This window comes from Macaca thibetana, chromosome 4 (genome assembly GCF_024542745.1).
Source record: "Macaca thibetana thibetana isolate TM-01 chromosome 4, ASM2454274v1, whole genome shotgun sequence".
Classification (NCBI taxonomy): domain Eukaryota; kingdom Metazoa; phylum Chordata; class Mammalia; order Primates; family Cercopithecidae; genus Macaca; species Macaca thibetana.
Genome location: NC_065581.1, coordinates 165,183,296 through 165,207,226, shown reverse-complemented (window position 1 = coordinate 165,207,226; position 23,931 = coordinate 165,183,296). Strand labels below are relative to the sequence as shown.

Below are 23,931 nucleotides of genomic sequence, written 5' to 3'. Positions count from 1 at the left end.
TTCCTTTACTTTCTGTACAAAGTCCCCTTCCCTTTCCAGTCTTTTTTTGATCCAGAGAGATTTAACTAAGAGCCTGACAATTTTTAAAGTCTGATGATCTGTTGTCTCTGAAGCCTGCTATCTGGAGGCTTCATCTACATAACAAGAATCTTGGCTTCCACAACCCACCTTACCTTATCCCCAAACATTTATTTCTGCTGACTTCAACTCTTTAGGCTCTTTCAACCAATTGCCAATCAGGAAATCTTTGAATCTACCTATGACCTGGAAGCCTCGCACCCCACTTTGAGATGTCCCACCTTTCTGGGCTGAACCAATAGAAACCTTATGTGTATTGAGTTATGTCTTTGCCTGTAATTTCTGTCTCCCTAACAATGTACCAAATCAAGCTGTAACCCAACCACCTTGGGCACATGTTCTCAGGATCTCCCGAGGCTGTCATGGGCCATGGCCCCTCACATTTGGCTCAGAATAAACCTCTTCAAATATTTTACAGAGTTTGGGTCTTTTTGTCAACAAACCCATCCGGTAAGAATCTGTTCCATTCATTGAAGTTTTCGTTCCAATTTCCACTTAGTTTTCTTGATGTCTTCTCTCTTTGCTGAGAATGTCCTGGCACCCATTTAGCCTGATATTTTATGATTCTTAGAAAATGGAAAATGTGTGTTAATTGAGGTGTAAGTTAAAATCTCAATGACAAAGCACACTAGAACCTTCTTACACAGGTAAAAACCCAATCATCTAATCAGCTTTTCTGAGGAGGAGAATCTGCTCCACACAGTAATTCAGCACCCAGGCTCTTTCCCACTCCTGGTTCCCCCATTCTGTATGGACTAAGGGTAACCCAAAGGTCACAAACAAGGTAACAGCTGGGAAACAGCAGCCTTGGGAGGTTTTTTGCAGGGCTTTCCCTTCTCTCCTATGGCAACAGCTGAGGTATGAAACAATAACTGATATTTAGGATGATGACCCTGAATTAATAAAAGGTCTTAAGTCATTAAAAAGTTAAATCATTAAAGATTATGAAGTGTACTAATGAATGTACTTGCGTTTTAACTATGTATTCAATATTAAAGTTTCCAAATCTTTCATTTAAGAAGAAAATTCAATTAATGAGAGCACCTGTCTCTGAGTCATCTCATTAACCAGGGTTTTACTTTATCCAAGTATGAGTGAGCACTGACAGACAAGCACATCCACAGTATGATTGCTGTTACATAATAGTACACACTGTCAGTGCACACATTAGCTCTGAAACCACAGAAGTCAAACCACAGTGGAAAATGCAGCTACCCTGGAGAGAAATGGCAAGATAATCTTCTGCAAGGCTTCCTATTCTAGTGTGCACTCTATGGTGGCCTATATTTCTACTACTTCTTCAAGCCCACACAATTAAGGAAAAGTTATTATTTATGCAAATATATATATATGTGTGTGTTCTCATATGTTGATGAGAACATATGGTGTATTAAATAGTGTCTGCAATACTATGCTTTGTAGAAAACAATTAGGAATCCCAGCAGTTAGAGCTTGAGGATATACAGCTTGGCTCTATATTCCATCTCACAGGAAGGTTTAAGTATTATTGAGATAATTTAAATAGTTCATATAACTTAAGGTTTTGCGGCTGGCTGCAGTGGCTCATGCCTGTAATCCCAGCACTTTGGGAGGCCGAGCGGCCACATCACTTGAGGTCAGGAGTTTGAGACTAGCCTGACCAACATCGTGAAACCCCGTCTCTACCAAAAATACAAAAATTAGCTGGGCGTGGTGGCACACTCCTGTAGGCCCAGCTACTCAGGAGGCTGAGGCAGGAGAATCTCTTGAACCCAGGAGGCAGAGGTTGCAGTTAGCTGAGATCATGCCACTGCACTCCAGCCTGGGCAACAGAGTGAGATTCTGTCTCAAAAAAAAAAAAAAAAAAAAAAAAAAAAAAAAAGATTTTGCTCCTTTTCAATACACAAATAAATCTCTGAGAATTCTGAAAATCTTCAACTCATTTTTAGAAAATTACTTAGGTTGGGAAGTAAACATCACTTATAAAAATGATCTGTTAAGCATTCATTTCTGTATATATTACGCTTTCTACATATTATGCGTATACAGTCAGCCTGTGTATCCATGGGTTCTGCATCTGTGGATTCAACCAATCATAGACCAAGATATTTTAAAAGAATAAAACAAAAGGTGATCAACAATAAAAAAAACAAGTTAAAAAACAATAAACAACTATTTACATAGCATTTATATTGTATTAGATATCATAATAGAGATTTAAAGTACACAGGAGGATTCGCATAGTGTTATATGCAAATATGACGCCATTTCATATGAGCGACTTGGTATCCTCAGACGTCCTGGCACCAAGCCCTATGGGTGCTCAGGAATAACTGTATTCCATTTATATTCCAGTATTATCAGAACTAGGATGTGGAAAGTCTACTGGATTTTATTCAGTCCTGAAGCAAGCACCTCACAAGAGGAGATTATTTTTTCCACACTACTGCAGTTGAGAATATTTCCTCCCAGGAGACTTCTGTGACTAACAAATACAGTAAAGTCAATCACTGATGGAAGTGATAAGGATATTGTGTGTGGTGGTGACACATGAATGTCATGGCAGCAATATCGGTTGATAGCCCCTTCTGATAAGAGCAGCCAAAAAAACCCCAATTATTGTAATGAGCGCAAAAACCCACTACTGTTCGCTTTCTTTCCCCTTGGGAACACTGACTCGCAGTGGACTCACCCCCACCGTGTCCAGCGTGTCCTTTCCTGCCCTTCCTCCTCCCCTGTCCCCAGCTCCTCCTCTCCTTGTTGAACTTTCTCCTCCTGGCCCTGGATTCTGTCTCTCACATTCTGTTAGGCTCTGCCACTCTCCCTCTCCATCTTTACTTCACCTCGGGGAATCAACCAAATAGTTGATCTTGTAAAGTTGCTCATTTAAACACTATTTTCCTCTAAAAACCCATATTTTTTTCAAAGTCTTCTGAGCCCTCAATTTATTTCCTCAGTAGAAAAATTAATGTAGGCCAGGTGCAGTGGACTCATGCCTGTAATCCCAGCACTTTAGGAGGCCAAGACGGGCAGATCACCTGAGGTCAGGTGTTCGAGACCAGCCAGCCTGGCCAACACAGCGAAATCCTGCCTCTACTAAAAATACAAAAATTTAGCTAGACATGATAGCGTGCCTGTAGTCCCGGCTACTCAGGAGGCTGAGGCAGGAGAAACACTTGAACCTGCAAAGTGCAGGCTGCAGTGAGGCGAGATCACGCCACTGCACTCCAGTCTGGGCGACAGAGTGAGACTACGTTTCAAAAAAAAAAAAGAGAGAGAGAGAAAAATAAATGAAAAGCTTTCCACTGTTTCTTAGGAGATGCATTGCCAAATATTTTTCTAAGCCCATGGCAATATTTTTTCTTTCTCTTTTTCAAAGAGGTGGAAATAGCTGCAGATAAACCACTCCCACAACTCAAGTGGTTTGACTTGAAAATGTGAGCTGGATAAATGACCTATTTTTTCTTGTCGTACTAGTAGTTATTTTATGTAGATGATCTTATTTAAATACCTACATACAAGTAAAAAAAGAAAGTAGTTTTAGCATTTTGGGAGAGGAGGTGCTTTTAAGATATTAAATAATTTTAGTCATTACTTTCACTGACTTTGAACACAGCTTCCCTAGACATGAGCAGGCATGCTTGTCTTCTAACGGAGGCCTGAACGGTCTGCCTTGAGCATCAGGACTTGGTGTTGCCTCAGAACATGTTCAGCTGATAACACAGAGGTCACACTGGCCTTCTCTAGAAGGCTTTGCTTTCCTTCCCAGGTGATCGCACCATCCAGGCAGCTTGCTCGCTGCAATCCTAACTGAGGCCAGCCACTAGGTAGAAATAGACAGTTCCCAAAGAGCCAGAAAGTTAGGGCTGGGAGAACTTAGTCCAGTAGCTTTCCCTAAACCAGTTGTTTAAGGAATATTGCTCTTTGTAAATGTTAGGAAAAAAGTGCTGTTCCTCTCCCTGTCCACAGCCCCCTGAAGCACCCTGAGAGCCCTGGAGCTCCAACAGCCCAGAGCGGAAACACTGAGAAATAGTTCCGCTCCCGCTGGTGAAAGGTGGAGCCCGGGGAAGCCAGCCAGGCTACCAGGGAGTGGCATGGCAGGATCCAGAACCCTAGGATTCCGACCATGGCCCACAGTACTTCCCTTTAGACAAGGCCACCTTTAATTTCCCATGAGCACTCCTTCGTTCATGTACTGCATTTATTTGCTATTGCACCTAAAACATAGATGTGTGCAAAATGACAGACTGTTTTTCCAAAGGCTCATTTTAACACCTATTCTGACTTAGCACTTAAAATTCAGAATGTTCCCATTTCTAGGGAATGTCTAGACTTTAAGAAATCATCATTTGATTTTAAGGCAATGTATGGGTCAATGAAGCCCAGCAGACATTCATTCTAGACATTATAGACATTCATTATATCTATTATAGAACATATGCCTCCTCCACTGATACAGAGTACAACAAAACAAAGTTACTCAAGCTTCAATTTTTGAAATGTTACATTTCAAAAGTTCCCTAGTATGTCAGTGGGTTATGTACATCTCTCTGTAGGAATATGTGTACTAAAATGTAGAAAACAGGGTCCAGGCCGGGTGTGGTAGTTCATGCCTATAATCCCAGTGTTTCAGGAGGTCGAGGTAGGTGAATCACCTGAAGTCAAGATCAGCCTGGCCAACATGGCAAAAGCCTATCTCTACCAAAAATACAAAAATTAACCAGGCGTGGTGGTGGGCACCCATAATCCCAGCTATGTGGGAAGCTGAGGCATGAGACTTGCTTGAACCCAGAAAGCGGGGTTAGAGTAAGCTGCGATTGCACTACTGCACTCCACCCCGAGGGACAGGGCAACACTCTGTCACAAAAAAAAAAAAAAAAAAGAAAGAAGGAAGGAAGGAAGGAAGGAAGGAAGGAAGGAAGGAAGGAAGGAAGGAAGGAAGGAAGGAAGGAAAGAAAGAAAGAAAGAAAGAAAGAAAGAAAGAAAGAAAGAAAGAAAGAAAGAAAGAAAGAAAGAAAGAAGAAGGAAGGAAGGAAGGAAGGAAGGAAGGAAGGAAGGAAGGAAGGAAGGAAGGAAGGAAGGAAGGAAGGAAGGAAGGAAGGAAGGAAGGAAAGAAAGAAAGAAAGAAAGAAAGAAAGAAAGAAAGAAAGAAAGAACAAAAAAAGAAAATGGGGTCTAAGCTCCAAAAGCATATTCATCTTCTAATGCACAAGTGTACTTCTACTTCCTGCTCTGAGGCTTTGCAGAACATACATCCTTAGAACTCATCATCCTGTACATATTCACATTTTTTAAAAGATCACAGACAGCCATGAAAGGTTTGTGCATAAAATTTATTTAACTTCAGCTGAACAAAACCCTTATAGTAGAAAACTGCAGTAAGTGGAACAGTGTTTGACTATTGCAATGAATTCTGTGATGAAAACTAGAAGTATGTGGAACCATTTTGAAATCCGCACAATCAGAAGTTCTGCCTCTGGTATAGGGTCACCTGGTGAAAGGCAAGGGATGTCCTCCAGGATACATTGTTCTAGTAAGATGCAGGAAAGGGGGGATTTCATCTTCCAAAGAGTTGTCAGTGGGAGTTCACAAAGGCCCCTGGAAATAAGCTCAGGGTATCCACTAAAGGAGGTGCAGCCCCTTTCACATGCTTTTCCTTCCTCTTCCTTCCTTCCTGCACGCCCTACTTCCCTTACTTCCGGCCTCAGTTTCTTTAAAAAACATAAAATTATATAAGTAAGTATAATAGTATTCTTGGGCTTGTAACATATACAGAGGTAATAAGCATAACAATAATAGCACAAAAACAAGTGAAGAGGACCTAGAGCTATAAAGAATAAATTTGTTTATATCTCACTGGACATAGTTAGTATAAACTTAAGTAGATTCTGATAAACTGAGAAGGAGATTGTGTGCCCTCAAGCATTCACTAAGGAAATAAGTAAAAATATAGTTAAAAATAATTTAAGAAATTAAGTTGTTAAACTAGAAAAGACTTAATGTGAAAGAAAGCACTGAAGAAGAAGCAAAGCCACAAAAAGACATGAGACATATGGAAAACAAAAATTAAAATTGCAGATACAAATCCAGCCATATCAATAGTAACACTAAAAATAAATGAATTAATCAAATCAAAAGAACTAAAAATTATCCAACTATATGCTATCTACAGGAGACAAACTTTAGATTCAAAGATATAAACTACACTAAAAGAAAAAGGTATCATACAATTTGCCACAGTAAGAGCAAGAATAGCTATGCTAATATCAAACAAAATAGACTTTAAATCAAACAGACAAAAAGTACTAAAGATAAAAAGCAATATTTTACAATGATAATAGTGTATTTTACAGTGATTACAATACCAATCCATCAGGAAGATATAACAATTACAAATATGTATGCACCTAACAACAGACTTCCAAAATACAAGAAGAAAAAATGACAGAACTAAAGGAATAAATAATGTAACAATAAAAGTTTCATATTTTGAAACTGCCTTTGTAAATTTTAACAGTGAGAAAATTATAACAGTGAAAGAGATCTGATCTAACCAACTCCATCTTGACTTTAATCTCCAAATTGCCCTGGGTCATTCTTGGGCACGGGCCAAGCTAACTTTGGGAGAAATGATTCTAGTTTATAGTTTAGATGATAATAGCCCTGCCCCCCCCCAAAATTAAACTGCCTTTGTAAAACTAATGAAAGACTACCAGGTTAGGAGAATGTGAGGGGCCTGAATTCTGCTAATACATAGGTGTAAAGATTATCACTTATTTTTTACAGAGGTCACAAGATTTGCAACTTTCCCAATTACTATAAATGACTATTGTAGACCCTAACATTTGAGATGACTTTCCAGGCTTTTGCATTTCTGACAACCAGATGGCCCTACTTGAACCTGTACCTCTTGAATTCTTGGTTCAACTCGTCCTCTGGCCCCTACCCAGAAGCTGACTTAGTACACAAGAAACATTTGGTTTCTTAGTACACAAACTCCTGCCCACCAAACTAGCCTTGAAAAGCCCTAGCCTCCAAATTTTTGTGAGGCTGATTTGAGTAATAATATAACTCTAGTCTCTTGTTTACCCAGTTCTATGTGTATTAAACTCTTTCTCTACCGCAATTTCCCTGTCCTCATAAATCGGCTCTATCTGGAAAGCAGGCAAAATGAACCTGTCAGAAACTTACAAATCCAATGCCCTGTTTTCTTTCTTCTCTTTTTTTTTTTTCTTTTTTGAGTCTCACTCTGTCACCCAGACTGAAGTGCAGTGACATGATCTTGGCTCACTGCAAACTCCGCCTCCAGGGTTCAAGCAATTCTCCTGCCTCAGCCTCCCAAGTAGCTGGGATTACAGGTGCATGCTGCCACACCTGGCTAATTTTTGTATTTTTGGTAGAGACAGGATTTCTCCATGTTCGCCAGGCTGGTCTAGAACCCCTGACCTCAAGTGATCTGCTGGTCTTGGCCTCCCAAAGTGCTGGGATTATAGGCGTGAGCCACCATGCCCAGCCAATGCCCCGTTTTCAATAATGGATAGAACAACGAAGTGTAAGATCAACAAGGAAATAAAAGACTTGAACGACACTATAACGAGACCTAAAAAACCCCTATATTAGTCCGTTCTCACACTGCTAAGAAGAAATAGCCGCAGCTGGGTAATTTATAAAGGAAAGAGGTTTAATTGACTCACAGTTCAGCATGGCTGGGGAGGCCTCATGAAACTTACAATCATGGCAGAAGGCAAAGGAGAACCAAGGCACCTTCTTCATAGTGTGGAAGGACAGTGTTAGTGCAAGCAGGGGAAATGCCAGATGCTTATGAAACCATCAGACCTCGTGAGACTTACTATCATGAACACAGCGTAGAGAAAACCACACTCATGATCCGATTACCTCCACCTGGTCCTACCCTTGACACGTGGGGATTACGGGGATTACAATTCAAGATGAGATTTTGGGTGGGGACACAGCCAAACCATATCAACATCTCTCGAACAGTTTACCCAACAACAGCAGAATAGATGTTAATATTTTTAAGTGCACATAAGACATGCTCCAAATGCAAATCCAAACCACAAGGAGATACAATGTCACACCTGCCAGAATGTCTATATTTAAAAGGAGAGATTACAAGGAGTATTCGTGATGATATGGAGAAACTGGAAGCTTCATGCATTGCTGGTAGGGATATAAAAGGGTGCAGCTCCTTTGGAAAACAATTTAGCAAGTCTTCAAAATACTAAACATAGAGTTATTATATTACCCAGAAGCTCCACTTTTATGTACTCAAGAGAAAATAAAGTATATTCTACATCTACACAAACATTGCATATGAATGTGCTTAGCAGTGTTATTCACAACAGCAAAAAAAAGTGGAAACAATCCAAATGTCCATCAACCAATGAGTGGATAAAGTGTGGTCAATCCCTACAATGGAATATTGTTAGGAAACAAAAATAAATGAAGCACTGACAAATGCTACAACACAGATGAATCTTGAAAACGTTATGCTAAGTGAAAGAAGCCAGTCATAAAAGGCCACATAGTCTATCATTCCGTTTATATGTAATGTCCAGAAGAGGCAACTCTAAAAAGACAGGAAGTGGTTGCCAGACAGGGAGCTGAGAGGAAGGTGGAGCACAGGGAGTTACTGCCGATGGGTACAACGTTTCTTTTTGGGGTGAATTTTTCAAAATGTACTGTGGTAATTGTTTTATAGCACTTGAAGTTCATAAAATTTAGAGTTGCCTTCTTTTCAAAAGTGAATACAAAAGTATATAAAATTACCTGTGAATGAGGAACAAATCTCAACAAATCACAAATTTTAAAAATCTGACAAATACCACAAACATCACAAAATCAAAAAAACTAAGATATCTGTGACTGCCTGGCATGCCTTTTTGAGACATGTGTGCTACATTAAACAGCAAACGTTCTCATATCAACTTTCCACAGGACAATGCTTTTAAAAATATCTTTCAACAGAGGTAAAAAATCAGTTTACTCTGTTGATCAAAAATGATTTTTAATTATTGAGAGGTTTTAAGGGTTTCATCAATCTTTACAATCCCTTTTTTAAAATGTCATGAAAGTGTTAGAATTGTCACATTTCTGGAAATCTTTTTCAAGTTCTTTTTTCACATATGAGTTTAGAGGATATTTCACACTTTCAGTGACTAAGAACATTTAGCATGTATATCAATACATGTTCTTTCAATGACATTCATTATCCAATTTTTCATTAATGTCATCATAATGGCATATTACAGTTTTATGTTATTTACTTCAATATTTTGTGTCCTATCAGTAATAATTTGAATATTTTTACCATGTATTTGCACGGTGTCTTCCCTTCAGTAACTGCACTGTCAAATCATAGAAGAGCTCGTCACCATCTCTGGGCAACATGGAATTTACGAACTACTGTTTTGATATAATTTGAAAGATAGTTTGTTAAAATTAGTTCTTTTTTTTTGAGATAGGGTCTTACTCTGTCACCCAGGCTGGAGTGCAGTGGTGCAATCTCAGTTCACTGCAGCCTCGACCTCCCTGGCTCAAGCAATCCTCCTGCCTCAGTCTCCCGAGTAGCTGGGACCACAGGCATGTGCTACCATGCCCAGCTAATCTTTGCTTTTTCTTTGTAGAGACAGGTTTTCACCATATTGCCCAGAATGGGCTCAAACTCCTGAGCTCAAATGATCCTCCTGCATCAGTCTCCTCGATAGCTAGGACTACAGGCACAAGCCAAGATGACTAGCTAATTTTTATATTTTTTGTAGAGATAGGATCTTACCATGTTGCTCAGGCTGGTCTCAAACTCCTGAGTTCAAGCAATCTGCCCGCCTTGGCCTGAGCCACCACACCTGCCTATAATTCAGTTTTAATGTCCAGATGATTTCTAATGTTGGATCACTCATCTTATCATGCAGATATCTAAAAGGAGAGCTAAATAAAGATGCTCATCATGTGAGTTAAAGCTTGTGTGTTATTCCTGGGCAGCAGAGTCTGTGGTATACTAAGAATTGTTGTTTATCTAATCTCATAATTCTCTTGTGAACAAAATGAAAATGCAGGTTTTCGTGAAAATCCTTTTCAATGTAAACTCTTACGGCTTCCACCGTGAAGCTCCTCTGAGTGGTAGTAGAGTCAAGACCAGAAATCCACGGTTTCTGATTCTGTGTCTCATGTTCTTACCACAATACCACTAATAGGGATATGAGAAAAAAGCTACCAGGTCATAAAAATACATCACAGCAGCTTAGGGGGCGAGAACTTTGAGGAGGAAGTGACATCTGAATTAGGTTTTGAAAGGGGAACAGATATTCATCAGAAACTGAACAATCATCTGAGAAATATTCTCTCTTCTCCTCACTCTCAACATTTAGTTAAGACACTAAGTGCTGTGAATCTTACCTTCTTAATAAAAATAGTATTTACTGAGTACTGGTGACTTGCCAAGAACAATGCTAAGCTCTCTGCAGGCATTATTTAATTTAAGACCAGGGCAGCCCTGTAAGGGAAGGAAGCATTTAATCCCCTTTGCAGATGAGAAAACTGAGAATATTGATATTAAATAACTTGCCCAACATCACTCAGCCAAGTTGCCCATCCAGGCTTCTAACCACTGTAGTGGAGTTGCATGATTTATATTCAATTACTCTGCTTTTCCGCTTTCCTGCATGCGCCTGTTGCCCCCACAGCACCTCCCTGCTGGTAGGGGACCCCTCCCCTGTCTAGGGTGGCCTGTGCTCATCCCTCATGATTCTGCAAGGGCTGCCAGTCACGGGCAGACCCCATCAGCCCATCAGTTTTTCAGATCCCGATGTTCAAATATCACATTGAACAACCCCTCCCTGAAGGCTGGCTCACACCTTTGCATCCCCATGCGGAGCACACAGGCATTCTCCCAGCCAGGTTTCCACGTGGACACTGCAGGCAGCACCCCCTATTTAGCGCATGCTGGAGAGCCAAATGCTTCCATGGTCCCCACTCCTAGGGGTCACAGATTGGGCTCCCCAGGAAATGGACTCTGACCCCCACAGATTGAGTTTCCTGCCAGGAGTTTATCAAAAGTGCCCCAGACATCAATGCCTGCTGGAAGCTAGAATAGCAAGAGGAACTTGCCAGGCAAGCTCTCAGGGAGCTTTGGAGCCAGAATGGACTCAGGCTGAGAGGGCTGGGCCTCTTACCCTGAGGCAGAATGGTTGTTGGATGGAGCCCCATGGGAGGGCCTGGCCTTGGTGACATAGGTCTCTACAGCGGAGGCCATCCCTGGAGAGGCCATGAGAATGCCCACAGCAGCCAACAAAGCCCTTCGCTGAAAGGGATGTGGTGGCACATCACAGGATGGGGCCACCTCTGCATCTGCGGGCAGAGTGGACAGAAGAAATCAGCCAACTGCTTGTTGAAATGTACGGAGTGTTAATTTGCACACGCAGTTCTAATTTAGAAATTGGGCTAAGAAATTCCGTTTCCAAGCCTGCAGTTTAACTCCAGGAACACACTTCCTGCCAGAACTTACTATGAAGAGGTTTAGGTTTGTAGGAACAAATGGCTTTCTTCTTTCTTTCCTTTCCTTCCTCCTTCCATTCTTCCCTTCCTCCATTCCTTTTCTCTTCCCTTTCTTCCTTCCTCCTTCCCTCCCTCCCTCCCTTCCTTCCTTCCTCCCTTCCTCTCTCTAGTGTGATGGATATTTTCTTGGAAATGTGTGTTAAATAAGTTGGGGTAGATCAAATAAATGAGCCCCGCAATAAATCATGACAAATAAAAATAGTGGAGATTGTCTTCCATATATACCTAACCTCTATAAGTGTAATTAATATATAATTAATATATTTACACATAATGGTGTATGTTAAAATGTAGAGAGAAAACTAGAGGGAAACGTGAAGTTCCACCACTTACCTGCAGGGGGAGCACCGCCCCTTGGTGGAGCAATGCCTGCAGCAGAGATGAACCCAGGGGAGCTGCTAGAAAAGGCCTGGCGCTGGGGCAGTAGGGGTGCTGGGGCAGGAGAGGCGCATGGGCAGGAGGGGCGCTGGGGCAGGAGGGGCGCTGGGGCAGGAGGGGTGCTGGGGCAGGAGAGGCGCATGGGCAGGAGGGGCGCTGGAACAGGCGGGGCGGGGAGTAAAAGCGAGGGAAGGACCACAAAGGCAAATGCAAAGTAAAAGAAGCAGGAACGGGGTCGAGGCATCTGAGACGAACGCCCAGCGCATCAAAAATGTGGAGACTCCCCAGCACGGCCGGAAGTGTGGCTTTGGAGCTGCTGTGTTACTTTTGCTATGGGGAAAAAGAGTGTTAAATGTGTAGTGCAACTGCTTCCTCTTCTATCGGAAGAGCAAATCCAGAGAGAAGCTCTGTACCTTAAGGCCGTATTCCAAATCCGTAACTGCCTGCAAGAACGGCCAGACATGATGCAAAAAGCTAACCATTTCTGCAAACCTCGAATTCGTGGAGCTTTCAGGGGCAGTTCCTTCACCTCTTACCCTGTTCCACTTTGGCCACTTTCCACTAAAAGACAACGGAGAGGACGATGCACTGCTTGTACCTTTATCTAGGGAAGAGTGAATGAACTCTATTACATGCCTGAAAAAAATATTCTCCCAAATCGGATGCTAAGAAATCTGTTGTGAACAGTGCTGAGAGTAAGGAGATCAGCACGCCTCGTCCTGCACATCCGCACCTGGACTAGCTCCTCGCACTGGGCACCTGAACACTGTGGGCGGGACCAGCACGCCTCGCCCTGCACATCCGCGCCTGATGCAGCACCTTTCCGTGCATCACCCGGGGCATTTTTTGAAATATTGGTAACATTTCTCCCATGACAGGAATGTGCAGGGAGAAAATGAAACAGGTGATGATGACCTGGCATACCCTGGGAACGGAGACAAGTGGCTTTCTCTAACCTGGGCCTTGAGACAGGGGAAAAAGATGAGGAGTTTCCCAAGTTGGGTTAGATGGGGACGATGGATGGAAGGGCAAAGCGGATAGAGGAAGGTGGGGCATCCCAGGCCCCAGCGACTGTGTGCAAGGACCTGTCGCAGCACATGGCGTCTTCAGGACCCCGAGGTGCAATGCGGTGTGGCTGGAGAATATTGTTCTATCAAAATTTAAAACTTAAGTCAGATAAAAAGGATCAAAAGACACATACGACATGGACTGAGAAGGATGGGGGAACAATGTTCAATGCTTTAAGTGAAAAGGGAACTTATTCATTAAAAATCTTCCTTTCAGAAAGCTACTAGTGCTTTAGAAAGCACAAAGGATTTCAAACAAACTATGATTAAGATACATATCCAATAGTCTGGCAACTTACAAAACATGCCAAAACTGGTTTTTAAAGAAAATACAGGGCTGGGTGTGGTGGCTCATGCCTGTAATCCCAGCACTTTGGGAGGCTAGGGGTGGGGAGGTGGCGGATCACCTTAGGTCAGGAGTTCAAGACCAGCCTGTCCAACATGGTGAAATCCCGTGTCTACTAAAACTACAAAAAATTAACCGGTCTTGGTGAAACACACCTGTGATCCCAGCTACTTGGGAGGCTGAGGCAGGAGAATCGCTTGAACCCGAGAGGCAGTTGCAGTGAGCTGAGATGGTACCACTGCACTCCAGCCTGAGCAACAGAGTGACTCAGTCTCAAAAAGAAAGAAAAAAATACAAGTGTCTGAAAATTAAACATTTATGGAAAAAAGTTTCATCATCAAATCTGATGATTCTATAAACTACCAAAAGCAAACCTCCAGCGAAAACCGCAGAATGACTGACCTCCTGCATGCCACCGTCCATGCTCCTCCACGCTCCTGCCTCAACCCGGCCCACTAAGCTCAGGTCCTCTCCTGTTCCCTGGTTCTTGGGAAGCAGGTCTGGTGTGCAGAGGGCAAACCTTGCCCAATGCAGCTGTTACACTAGCAGGGAGAGACGTGGCCAAGCACAGCGTGTGCTAGAAGCAGGATAGGAGTTAGGAACTCGCCCCTCTTCCCTGGGCTGTAGCAGAGCACACGTTGCCACAGGCAGGGCCACAACGCAAAGTCCGATGACACATGCGGGGGGCAGCTCGACCTTACCTTGTTTGGGGGTTCCTTTTCTAAGGGCAGCAAGATTCATTTTTGAAAACATATATCAGGGCATACATTTCACATTCAAAAACACTGTCCCTCCTACTTCAGAGGCCTTGCTGTTTCCTTCTGTCTGCCACTCTTATTTACCCAGTGCACACCCAGGTTTCCTTGAACCTGAGGACACTTTTCCAATCTGACTTCCTCGGGGAAACTTTGTCAGCCTGGAGGTCCTCTGGACAAGTCTCTTGGCTGATCTTGTCATCTTGCTAAATCTTGTCATCTCTATGTTAAACATAGAGATTTCTTTGACATTGCCTTTGAGGTTACTGATTTTGAGTCATCCCATTATTTAGCCCTGCTACTTAATTATCTTAGGCCAACAATTTTTAAGTCAAAGATCGTTTTAATTATAACCTCTTTCATACAGCCTCTTTTAGGTTCAAATATTACCTCAAATCTCGGAGTGGCATAATCAGGTTTGTCTTAATCCATTCAGGTTCTTAAAGTACCTTGGACTGGATAATTTATAAAGAATGGAAGTGTAGTGCTCATAGCTCAGATGGCTGGAAGTCCAAGATCAAGGCAGCGGCCGGTTCAGCATCTAGGAGGGCCTATTTCCTCATCGGCAACACCTCCTCACTGTGTACTCACACGCTGGAAGGGGCAAAGCAGCTCTCCAGGGCCTCCTATAAGGGCACTAGTGACCTCATCAACTTTCAGAGGCCCCACCTAATTCCATCCTATGTGGGATTAGGTTTCGATGTACACATTTGGGGGACACACTCAGTCCTTCACAGGTTTTTGTTCTTGAATTATCGTGTTCCCTAATTACATTTTCTTCAAGATCAGTTACTTGTTCGTCTGTCTTTCGTGACATGCTATTCACTTTCCTTAAATGTCAGATATCCTTGTTGAACGTGTGGAACTCCGAATGCAGCATTAGGACAACTCACAAAGGTAGCTGCCCTGGATTTCCTCCCCAAACATATCCCTTCCTAGAGCAGGGAGACTAGGCTGGGCGCCGTGGCTCACACCTGTATTCCCAGCACTTTGGGAGGCTGAGGCGGGTGGATCACCTAAGGTCAAGAGTTTGAGACCAGCCTGGCCAACAAGGCGAAATCCTGTCTCTACAAAAAAAATTTAAAAATTAGCTGGGCATGGTGGCAGGCACCTGTAATCCCAGCTATTCAGGAGGCTGAGGCAGGAGAATCACTTGAACCCAGGAGACGGAGGTTGCAGTGAGCCAAGATCGTGCCATGGCACTCCAGCCTGGGCAACAAGAACGAAACTCCACCTCAAAAAAAAAGAAAAGAAAAAAGAACACGGACACTGGGAGCATGGACTGCTTAGAGGGCAGGGGTGAGATTAGCACGCATGGACAGAGAACTGATGGGGAATCCTTCCCCACCCTATGCCACAGGAGGGCTCCAACTTGGGCTGGGTGCATTTTTCTCCAGAAGAGCTGCCTCTCCTCTCCTGCCCCTTTCCCATGTCCTTCATGAACCACCACCACAGCAGAGCCGCACAGAGGGTACCCCCTTCAGAGGCCCTGCTCCACTGAGCCTGGTGGGTGGGGCAAATTCACAGGACAGCCTTCTCCTGAACCAGATCCCCTTGCTGCAGACCTGAACCTAAGGGTCTCTCCAGGTTTAGGGTAAGGACAGCTTTCCCCCCAGAATTTGTAGATTCTCCCAGCTGCCTAGCCAGAAACCACATTTTCCAGGCCCCATGTCAGTGCTCAAGCCTGTTTACAGCCCCAAAGATACCAAGCTCATACTAGGGGATAAATGTTGTGCCAGGTACACAGCGGTTTAAAAGAAAATCCCTGTTCTCATGAGCTCATAGTTAATAATAATAATAATAAACACATAATAAGCAAGACCATTTCAGAGCATGCTGAGATGAATAAAATAAAAAGGGTAAATGCAAATGGTGGGGCAGGGACAGGGAGGAGAATGGACATCTCCCTTAGGTCTGGAAGCTTCCTTGAACATGAGACCAAAACAAACCAGCTTCATGCAGTTCTAGGGGAAGGACATTCCAGACAAGGAGGAGCAAATACCACATCCTGAGGCAGGAAGGGCTTTGGCAAGCTCAGGTGCAGAGGCTGTGTGGCAGTGGGCTGGCCCAGCTCTGGCGCATGGGCAGGAGAGGGAAGAGAGGAGGGGAGGAAGAGCTGTGGGCAAGCATGAGGCAGGGACTAATGGTGGCATCTACACAACTGCTCACAGGTTGTTATCCAACATAAAGTATAAAAGCACAACTGAATATCAACAAAGAGAGAATAAATGCTTTTTATTCATTTGTAGTTATCAATAAAAGACCTAGCATTTAAAAAACTCCACTGTAAAACAAAGGTTACCATAACAATGTATTTCATGGGTTAATATTTCAATATTTATTTTTTAACAGAAAACACTCATCACATGCAAAACCTGTCACTTCACATCTTCAAGTTGAATAAGTTGACAATACCTAATCAAAAAGTACATGTGAAAAGAAAGCTTTTTCATAGTTGAACTTGAAGTCATTCAAAATTATTCAATAAAATGGATGTAGTGCTGGCCCGGCATGGTGGCTCATGCCTGTAATACCAGCACTTTGGGAGGCCAAGGCGGGAGGATCACGAGGTCAGGAGTTTGAGACCAGCCTGACTGACATGGTGAAACCCCATCTCTACTAAAAATACAAAAATTAGCCGGGTGTGGTGGTATGCGCCTGTAATCCCAGTTACTCAGGAGGCTGAGGCAGGAGAATCGCTTGAACCCAGGAGGCAGAGGTTGTAGTGAGCCGAGATCACACCACTGCACTCTAGGCTGAGTGATAGAGTGAGACTCCGTACCCCTGCCCCCCGCAAAAAAAAGATGTATGTAGTGCTGACAAAAAAGTTTCATATTTGGCATTTTTCTCTTACCCTCCCAAATATTATCAAAAGGTCTGATTCTCTGGGTAACAGAAAAGTGACAAATTTCAGTTGCTACTGTTCGACAGTTTCATAAATTTAAAAAGCCACATCCTGCTATGCTTTCAAATCATTTCACTGAAACCTAGTTCCTATCAAATATTAAAAATAAATCATACATGTGATCCAAATTCCAGAGGGCCAGAACTATAGTGCTTTTAGAAAGTGACTGCTTACACAGATGACTTACAAGGAAATGCATTTTATAACAACCACACTGGGGGACTGCAACAAGATTACATCTGCACATGGTGCTGTTTACTAAGACATGAAGAGCTGAAGGAGACTGAGATAGCAGCTCACAGACAGAGGGCAGAAATACACAGGGCTTCCAGGCTGTACTGGCCCAGTTTATGTCCTACTTCCTCTTGATGTTTACAGCTCAGTTTCACTTAAAATTTAAAAAGCCAGATTCTGTTACACAGCCTTAATCCTTACATTTTCATTTCCTCTACATGTTAGAGCCCAAGGAGTAATTTCTATAATATTTGGCTAATATGAAATGAGAAACTGGCATTGCACAAGTCATGCAGTCTGCTCACTTACCAAGACCAATGAATTAGGTCTAATTTCTCCTTTTACTAATAAAGGTAACTTGTAGTAAAAAGTCGCAACTTAATTGAAATTATAAAGTACAAAAACAGCATAATCCTAGCTTTACTTATATATAAATATGCATGCATCACTTTCTACTGTTTTTTTCTACTTGCACATTTTAAAATATTTTGGTATTATAAACGTCCGTGCCCTACATAATAGCAATAATGCTTTAACCGTATAAATGAGACTGCGGAAATTCTATTATTGGCTCTATTTTTAAGGATTACAATGAAATTATGTACAGTATATAAAGCTTGTCAAACTGAACATGGTCTTAGGCCATTACTACTATTTCATTCCAATTTGGATTTTAATACAATTAACTTACAGATCTGAAATAAAAGCACTGCTTAATGGTTTCAGATGCATGTTGGTACTGAATATGTTTCAAGGAATCTTTACAAATAATAAATTATAATGAAGAGAACCTACGACTAAAGCTGCTTACATGGACAACAGGAGGAATGACGATTGCAAATGTTATCTGTTATTGACAATTCTATGAATTAAAACTCATAACCACTTCTAGATTTCTTTAAAACAAGCAAAACTAAATAGCACAGACAAGAGTACTTTAATATAACCTTAATGGTCTAACAAACCTTCCAAATGGAAGGAAATACAAAATAAAGTTGACACATCAAATTTAACTTATACTAATATACTTCAGTATTACAAATTTACCAAGTCATTTTGCCAACTATGTGTAGAACCACCTAATATCAAAATATACTATGGTGGGTAAGCTCTGATTCCAGAGGGCTAAAGCCAAGGTTTTCAAAGACCACACGTACCAGCAGCCACACACACAAAGGGTTGTGCGATCCTACGGCTTTATTGACACCTTTCATCATGCTCTTAACACTGATGTTTTCATGGGTTCCTTCCCTGTAATGAAACTGTGTAGATAATCAATTTCCATAAAGAAATGTAGTTAAATTAAGAATATTAAATCTTTCACACATGGGCTCAAATAGGAAGCATTTTGTTTAGTAAAATGAAAATTACTTTTAAAAAATATCTGCAATGTTTTTGAAATGCAAGGCACCAATAGAGAGCAGACATTCCAGCTGAGTGATTGTCTGGGGAAAAAAAAAAAATGGAACCGGTCAGTCCTCTGTCCTTGTTAATGAGAATACTTCCTTCTTCGTGACTATGCAACATCTTCCAGATAATCTGCAACATCACTGAGCTGGGATACAGTCAGGTCTTGTGTGAGGTCATCAAGCTTCGTTGTTCAAAAGAAAGAAAAGAATTAAGTGTCAGAATGTGAGTAGTCTTAAGTTATTTTAAAAAATCTAAACCACAATGAGATAGCACCTTACTCCTGCAAGAATGGCCATAATCAAAAAATCAAAAAATAATATAAATGTTGGTGAGGATGTGGTGAAAAGGAAACACTTTTACACTGTTGGTGGGAATGTAAACTAGTACAACCACTATGGAAAACAGTGTGCAGATTCCTTAAAGAACTAAAAGTAGAACTACCGTTTGATCCACCATTCCCACTACTGGGTATCTACCCAGAAGAAAATAAGTCATTATATGAAAAAGATACTTGTACACGCATGTTTACAGCAGCACAATTCGCGATTGCAAAAACATGAAACCAGCCCAAATGCCCATTGATCAACAAGTGGAGATAAAGACATTGTGGTATATACACACGATGGAATACTACTCAGCCATAAAAAGGAACAAATAGACCAGGTGCGGTAGATCATGCCTGTAATCCCAACACTTTGGGAAGCCGAGGCAGGCAGATCACCTGAGGTCAGGAGTTCAAGACCAGCCTGGGCAACATGGTGAAACCCTGTATCTACAAAAACACAAAAATTAGCCGGACGATATAGCGTGTGCCTGTAGTCCCAGCTAGTTGGGAGGCTGAGGCAGGAGAATCGCTTCAACATGGGAGAATCGCTTGAACCCGGGAGGCAGAGGTTGGAGTGAGCTGAAATTATGCCATTGCACTCCAGCTTGGGTGACAGAGCGAGACTCTGACTCAAAAAAAAAAAAAAAAGTAACAAAATAATGGAATTTGCAGCAACCTGGATGGAATTGGAGACCATTATTCTAAGTGAAGTAACTCAGGAATGGAAAACCAAACATCACATTTTCTCATGTATAAGCAGGAGCTAAGTTATGAGGATGTAATGGCATAATAATGATACAATGGACTTTGGGGACTCCAGGGAAAGAGTGGGAGGAGCGTTAGGGATAAAAGGCTCAAATTGGGCCCAATGTATACTGCTAGGGTGATGGGTGCACCCAAATCTCACGAATCACCATTAAAGAACTTATTCATGCAACCAAACACCACCTGTTCCCCCAAAACCTATGGAAATAAGAAATAAAAAACTAAAAATTAAAAAAACTGTTGTTGTAATTAAAGTATTACTTTATACTTCATAAACCAACTCATATTTAAACCTGTGTTGAGAAGTGATTTGCCTAAAATCATGTCTAATAAGTTAGCACAATCGTTTGAGTTCAATGTTTTATGATTACTCTCAAATATTTCAAGTGAAAATTTAAAATAAAACACATCTTAGACATTATTCCAATTTAATCTAAGAAACAAATTAGTGAAAAATTGTATTAAACTTCTTTACCTGAGCATAGTCCCAATGTATGATTCTGTTCACAGTATCACTCTATGAATTGCTAACTCTAAAACCAAAATTTACCCACATTAAATTTCACAAAAAGTTACTAAAATGTATACTTTGGAAACTATCCCTTCTTACGTGTTCATATGATGGTATAGAACATTAAGTTTCTAACATCAAGCTCGATATGGTGTGACACACTTTAACACTGTGCCACCTGAAGCCAGATCATGAGTCCTTTTGGAGGCTGAAGTGAAAACAGAAAGGCAGACAGAACAGCCCATGGACTCTCAGACTCCTAGCCCCGGGTTCACAAAGTGTTGTAAGAAATGACTGATTTTTATTTCTGTTTAAACTACTTGTAAACTAGAAAGTTAACCTATTAGCCAACTTATACCTATTCATTTGTAGAAACAACTTATGATGATGGAGAAAGGAAATATTAATAGCTATTTAAGCATAATGCAGGCTGAGAAAACATTATTTCTTAAGTAAGGAAAAAACCTTACTTAAGTAAGGGTGAGGATACAGGCTCCAAAATATTGAACATACAGCTAGGCAGGTCTCACTGACAGCTGAGTAAGGACAGAACTCAACCTTTCCAGTCCCACCTAGACTCATCATTGTGGCGACAGACCAGGGGACAGCCACAGCCACACACACACACACACTCTTAGGCATCATCTATGGCTGTCTTCTCCATACAATGGCAGGGTGGAGTAGTTATGGCCTGCAAAGCCTAAAATATTCACTATGTGGCCTTTTAGAGAACAAGTGTGCCAACACCTGGGCCAGATAATAACACACAAGAATAGGAACATCTTGCAGAGATGCAACAGTTCCATCCTGATATACTGTGAGATGCTTTTGTCTGTTAATCTGCCCCTCACATATCCTCTCATTTTGTTATTCTTCAGATATTCAGAAATTTAAGTTATAAGTAAAACCCTTTTCAACAGATAAGTCCTTGCCCTTCCTCTTGGTCCAAATATAGTCTTGCTGTAAAACTATCTCACAAAGAAAATTACTAGGAATCTTAATTACAGTTCTTATGCATTCAATTCAAATTCAGTTTACACAAAAACTGAAGAGTCAGAAAAGCTTGCAGAGAGATTATAAAACACTCTGATACCTTGGAACTGTATTTTCTCCTCCCATCATTGTTACAGAGTGAAATCGGTAAGGTTTTCCATTTCGTTTACAAAGTAATTGAGTGTTGTATTAACACGAATGTTAAGCTACAGACAAGAGTGAATACAGGAAAAATCGTGGATTGAAAAGGATCTTAATCTAGATAATTCAGTTACTGGAGGTCATTAATTTAGTTTTGCTTTAAGGCAAAGAAAAGAACACAGTAACAACCAGAAACTTCCAAGAAGAACAGCTTCATTTAAAGTAGTTACCAAGAAAGAAAACTGAATGAACAAAAGCTAACTAGAAATAAATGGCTATTTAATAAAGCCTTTCCGCCAGGTACGGTGACTCACGCCTGTAATCTCAGCACTTTGAGAGGCCAAGGCGGGGGGATCACGTGAGGCCAGGAGTTTGAGACCAGCCTGGCTAACATGGGTGAAACCCCATCTCTACTAAAAATACAAAAACTAGCCAGGCGTGGTGGTACATGCCTGTAGTCCTAGCTACTCAGAAGGCTAAGGTAGAATTGCTTGATCAGGAGGCAGAGGCTGCAGTGAGCCAAGATCCAGCCATTGCACTCTAGCCTAGGCAACAGAGTGAGAGTCTTGTCTCAAAAAAAAAAAAAACAAAAAACAAAAAACTAATAAAGGCGGCTTTCATGCCTCATTAGTTTTAGAATAAGAACTCAAAGTGGGCAACTTAGTTCAAAACTATAAAAATAGATTTTATATCACAAAATAAAAATATCTAAAAGGTACATTTCGAGTCTTGAAAGGGAAATAAAGGATCCCTGTGATAGCAAGTTTCATACAAATCGACAGGAATTTTTTGTAAGATTTTGAAAAGTTTTATGAAGTGTAAATGTTCACGTTTGCTGAATTAGATTGCTGTGCATTAACAGAAACCTGGGATGCACACTTATGTTCTGTCCCTTACAAACATGTGACACTCTTCCTCCAACGTCTACCTATGTCTTTGCTCGTGCTGGCTCCCGTGCAGGGACTACCCTCCCCAGGGCCTCTGTTGCTAGTTCATCCTCTGTCATTTCTGGTTCAAAGTCACCTTCTAACAACCCTGCTCCTCCCAACATTCTGTCTCTTCACACAGCGCCCTCCAGTGAAGCTCTGCAGTCAGGGCGGCACAGACATGTCCCTGGATCTCCCTTCTGTTCTCATGGCGCTTACCATGTTCCTCCTCAGCCCTCACAGAACCAAGCCAGTCATCTTTCAAAATCCCGATCAAATATTAGTTCCTGCTTCTGATTTTCACAGCCCATGAATGACTGGCATTTTATGGCACTTGTCACTATAAAAAGTAATTACTATAAAAAGTGTCACTATAAAACTTGATTTTCCTATGTTTGTACACATGGCTTTTCTCTCTCTGATCCTGCCTAAATTTGAGGGGAGAAGTCTGTATCTGTGCCTATGACAGAAATGTCTATTGTGACTATAATCAATAATAGTATTAGATATCATTTATTGAATGCCTATTCTGCTAAGCACTGAGCTATATGCTTTACACGCTTATCTCTAATTTTCACAACCACCATCTCTCTTGCAAAATAGATGTGAGACCCAAGGGCCCAAAAGTTAAACAACTTGACCAAATTTGTGAGTGGTAAGTAGCAGCTCCAGGACTCAAACCCAGATGTGATGAACTTACAGAACTGGCCCATTCCACTGAGCTATCTCCTTCCTCACACCCCCACATCCCCAGCCCTGTGCTTTCTAAATAGTAGGTGCTTAATGGACAGTGGTTTTGGTCACCTTGGCTGAAAGGTGACCAAATTGTCTGCTGTATTCTGACTGCAAAGAACACAAATGCTTTTGTGTTCCCCAGGTGCCCAGTATCAATTCTCTGCACAGAAGGCTTTAGAAAATGCTTCCTAATGAAGTACACTGACTGTCAAAGTCCATTCTATGTAAAAGGCTGCTAATAAATGGCAAAATTATCTAAATTTAAGCTTTTAAGTGAAAATTTCTAGGAACATTGATGTGCCAAACCCAGTTAGTAAGACCCAGTGAGAAGCAGCCTAACAAAGCCCAGACTCCTGGACGCCATGCAAGGCCTTCAATGGCAAAGGGATGCCACGCCTCCTCTTCAACCCACATCATTTCACAAATCCTAGTTTAACAGTCATTTATTCGAGTCCTCTACCTCACATTTAAAGAATTCTTCTATAGTTTCTTTGGTATAAACTTTAAAGCAACATTTTTCAGGCCTCTTCAGGATGATGCAGGGTGAAAAGAGAAAGCTAAATTTATAACTATAAGGGTATAATACATCAGGAATTAGAGAAGTGCTTTACATATTATCATTTAACCTTCAAAATAATCCTATCACATAGGTATTAATACTTCCACCTTACAAGTAAAGAAACTGAGGGTCAAAGGTTAAAGCTTAACTAAGAAAATATATGAAAGAATAAGAATGCAAACATAGATGTTGCTAACTTAGATTGTGTGGTTGCATTGTAAACGCTACCTCTCTCAAAGGCCTTCTCCCT

The 23,931-nt window shown here is 41.4% G+C and overlaps 1 protein-coding gene across 4 annotated transcripts in view; it reads right to left on the bottom strand.

Annotated features, from left to right (window-relative positions):
- Window positions 1-18,234: 18,234 nt before the first annotated feature.
- The window catches only part of CEP43 (centrosomal protein 43), a 42,491-nt gene continuing 36,794 nt past the window's right edge, over window positions 18,235-23,931 (bottom strand). For all 4 annotated transcript variants that reach the window (XM_050787052.1, XM_050787055.1, XM_050787053.1 and 1 more), the window contains one exon: window positions 18,235-18,907. In XM_050787052.1, coding sequence (XP_050643009.1) covers window positions 18,833-18,907 — 75 coding nt within the window. In that variant the 3' untranslated portion in view covers window positions 18,235-18,832. The remainder of the gene's footprint in view (window positions 18,908-23,931) is intronic.